Source organism: Carlito syrichta, unplaced genomic scaffold, assembly GCF_000164805.1.
Source record: "Carlito syrichta isolate Samal-C Ts95f unplaced genomic scaffold, Tarsius_syrichta-2.0.1 Scaffold303575, whole genome shotgun sequence".
NCBI classification, from domain to species: Eukaryota; Metazoa; Chordata; class Mammalia; order Primates; family Tarsiidae; genus Carlito; species Carlito syrichta.
Genome location: NW_007247671.1, coordinates 362,015 through 363,604, shown reverse-complemented (window position 1 = coordinate 363,604; position 1,590 = coordinate 362,015). Strand labels below are relative to the sequence as shown.

The 1,590-nt window shown below is 63.0% G+C and overlaps 1 protein-coding gene across 1 annotated transcript in view; it reads left to right on the top strand.

The window, feature by feature from the left end:
• The first annotated feature begins 1,045 nt into the window (after window positions 1–1,045).
• The window catches only part of PNPLA5 (patatin like phospholipase domain containing 5), an 11,019-nt gene continuing 10,474 nt past the window's right edge, over window positions 1,046–1,590 (top strand). Inside the window, exon 1 of the mRNA XM_008058674.1 lies at window positions 1,046–1,248. Coding sequence (XP_008056865.1) covers window positions 1,046–1,248 — 203 coding nt within the window. The remainder of the gene's footprint in view (window positions 1,249–1,590) is intronic.

Below are 1,590 nucleotides of genomic sequence, written 5' to 3'. Positions count from 1 at the left end.
GCCCACCACCCACAGCAACGTTGCCTCAGCCCCATCTTCTGCGTCACCCTGTGGACCCGTTGGAGAACTTTTTTGAGTACTGAATTTCTTCTGTTGCCCTGGCTTGACTTCCAGAACCACCGTCCAGGTGACAAGGCTGTGGACAAGTTATCTTGGAGGCACTTCCTGGCTGTGGGGGTGTCTTAGCCTCTCCAGAGCTCAGGCTCCCTGCACCCCGGACCGAGGACACAGTGGTCCCTACTCACATACTTAGCAGGCAGGGGGCAGCTGCTGCCACCCTGGAGCTCACTGTCCCCTGCCATTGGTCTGTCCCCTAGGGATGGTCTCTTGATGGTGGGTCTGTGTTTTCAGGGGCAGCGATCAGCACAGAATTGGTAGGTCCTCACATCCAAGTCTCTCATATTAGACTGAAAAACTGCCCAGAGAGAGTGAGGAGTCTGGGGAAAGCTGGGCCTGGGCTGGGTCTGGTCCCCCCGTGCCTTCTGCCTCCTAGGCGTCTCCTCTCCTCCCTGAACAGCTGCACAGCTGCAGACTTAAACCCAGTTGGACCCCAGGATCCATGGGTCAGGTGTTGTGAATCCAGGTCCACCACTTTCTGGTTGTTACTGTCCCCGGGCTGCACCTCACTTCTAATGCTAGGGCTGGAATCCTGCCAAGACTACCAGAGAGCAGGCGGAAGATCTGGTCCCCACTCTCCAGCCGTGTCACCCAGAAATCAGTGCCGGCGATTTGGGTCAGAAGAGGCGTGTGGGGGTGGCACTTCTGGGGCACACCGGGCACGCACCTGGCACACAGCTGGGGGGGGTGACCGAGGCCCCGAAACTTCATTGGCTGGGGCGACGGCTGACACGCCTGGGGGGCGGGGCGGGGGGGGTGTAGCAGGTTCGGCCGGGGTCTTGCCAGCGCGACACAACTGAGCCTGTCTCCGTCCAGCACGCATTGTGGTCCCATCCCTGACCGGTGAGGGAGCCTGCCGGATCCAAGCCCGATCCATCATCGACCCCACTTCCCGGTCCACGCTCACTCCCTCCAGCCCCCGCTAGCCATGGGCTTCTTGGAGGAGGAGGGCAGCTGGAACCTGTCGTTCGCTGGCGCCGGCTACTTGGGTCTCTACCACGTGGGCGTGACCGAATGCCTGCGCCAGCGCGCCCCGCGCCTCCTCCAGGGCGCCCGCCGCGTCTACGGCTCCTCGTCCGGGGCGCTCAACGCCGTCAGCCTCGTCTGCGGCAAGTCAGTCGGTGCGTGCTGGACGACAGGAGAGCGGAGGTGGAGGGGGCGCCTTTACGGGAGCGGATTCTTGGAGACAGGGCGTGGGAACCCGGAGGACCTGGCACTGTGTTCTGCGGTGTTTACACCCAGCACGTCCCCGTTTCATCCTGAGAACTCTGAGGGCTGGGGGCTGTGGGGACCCCCCATTTGCAGAGGAGGGATCCGAGCCTCAGAGCAGGGAGCAGTTTCCGAGGTCACTTGGGGGGAAAGGAGAGGGGAGCATTTGAACCCAGGGCTGGGCCCAGACATTCTGCACTGGGGTGGGGAGGATGCTGCGCTCACCGCACCCAGGAGAGCCAGCAGGAGAGTGCCGGCTGGCCC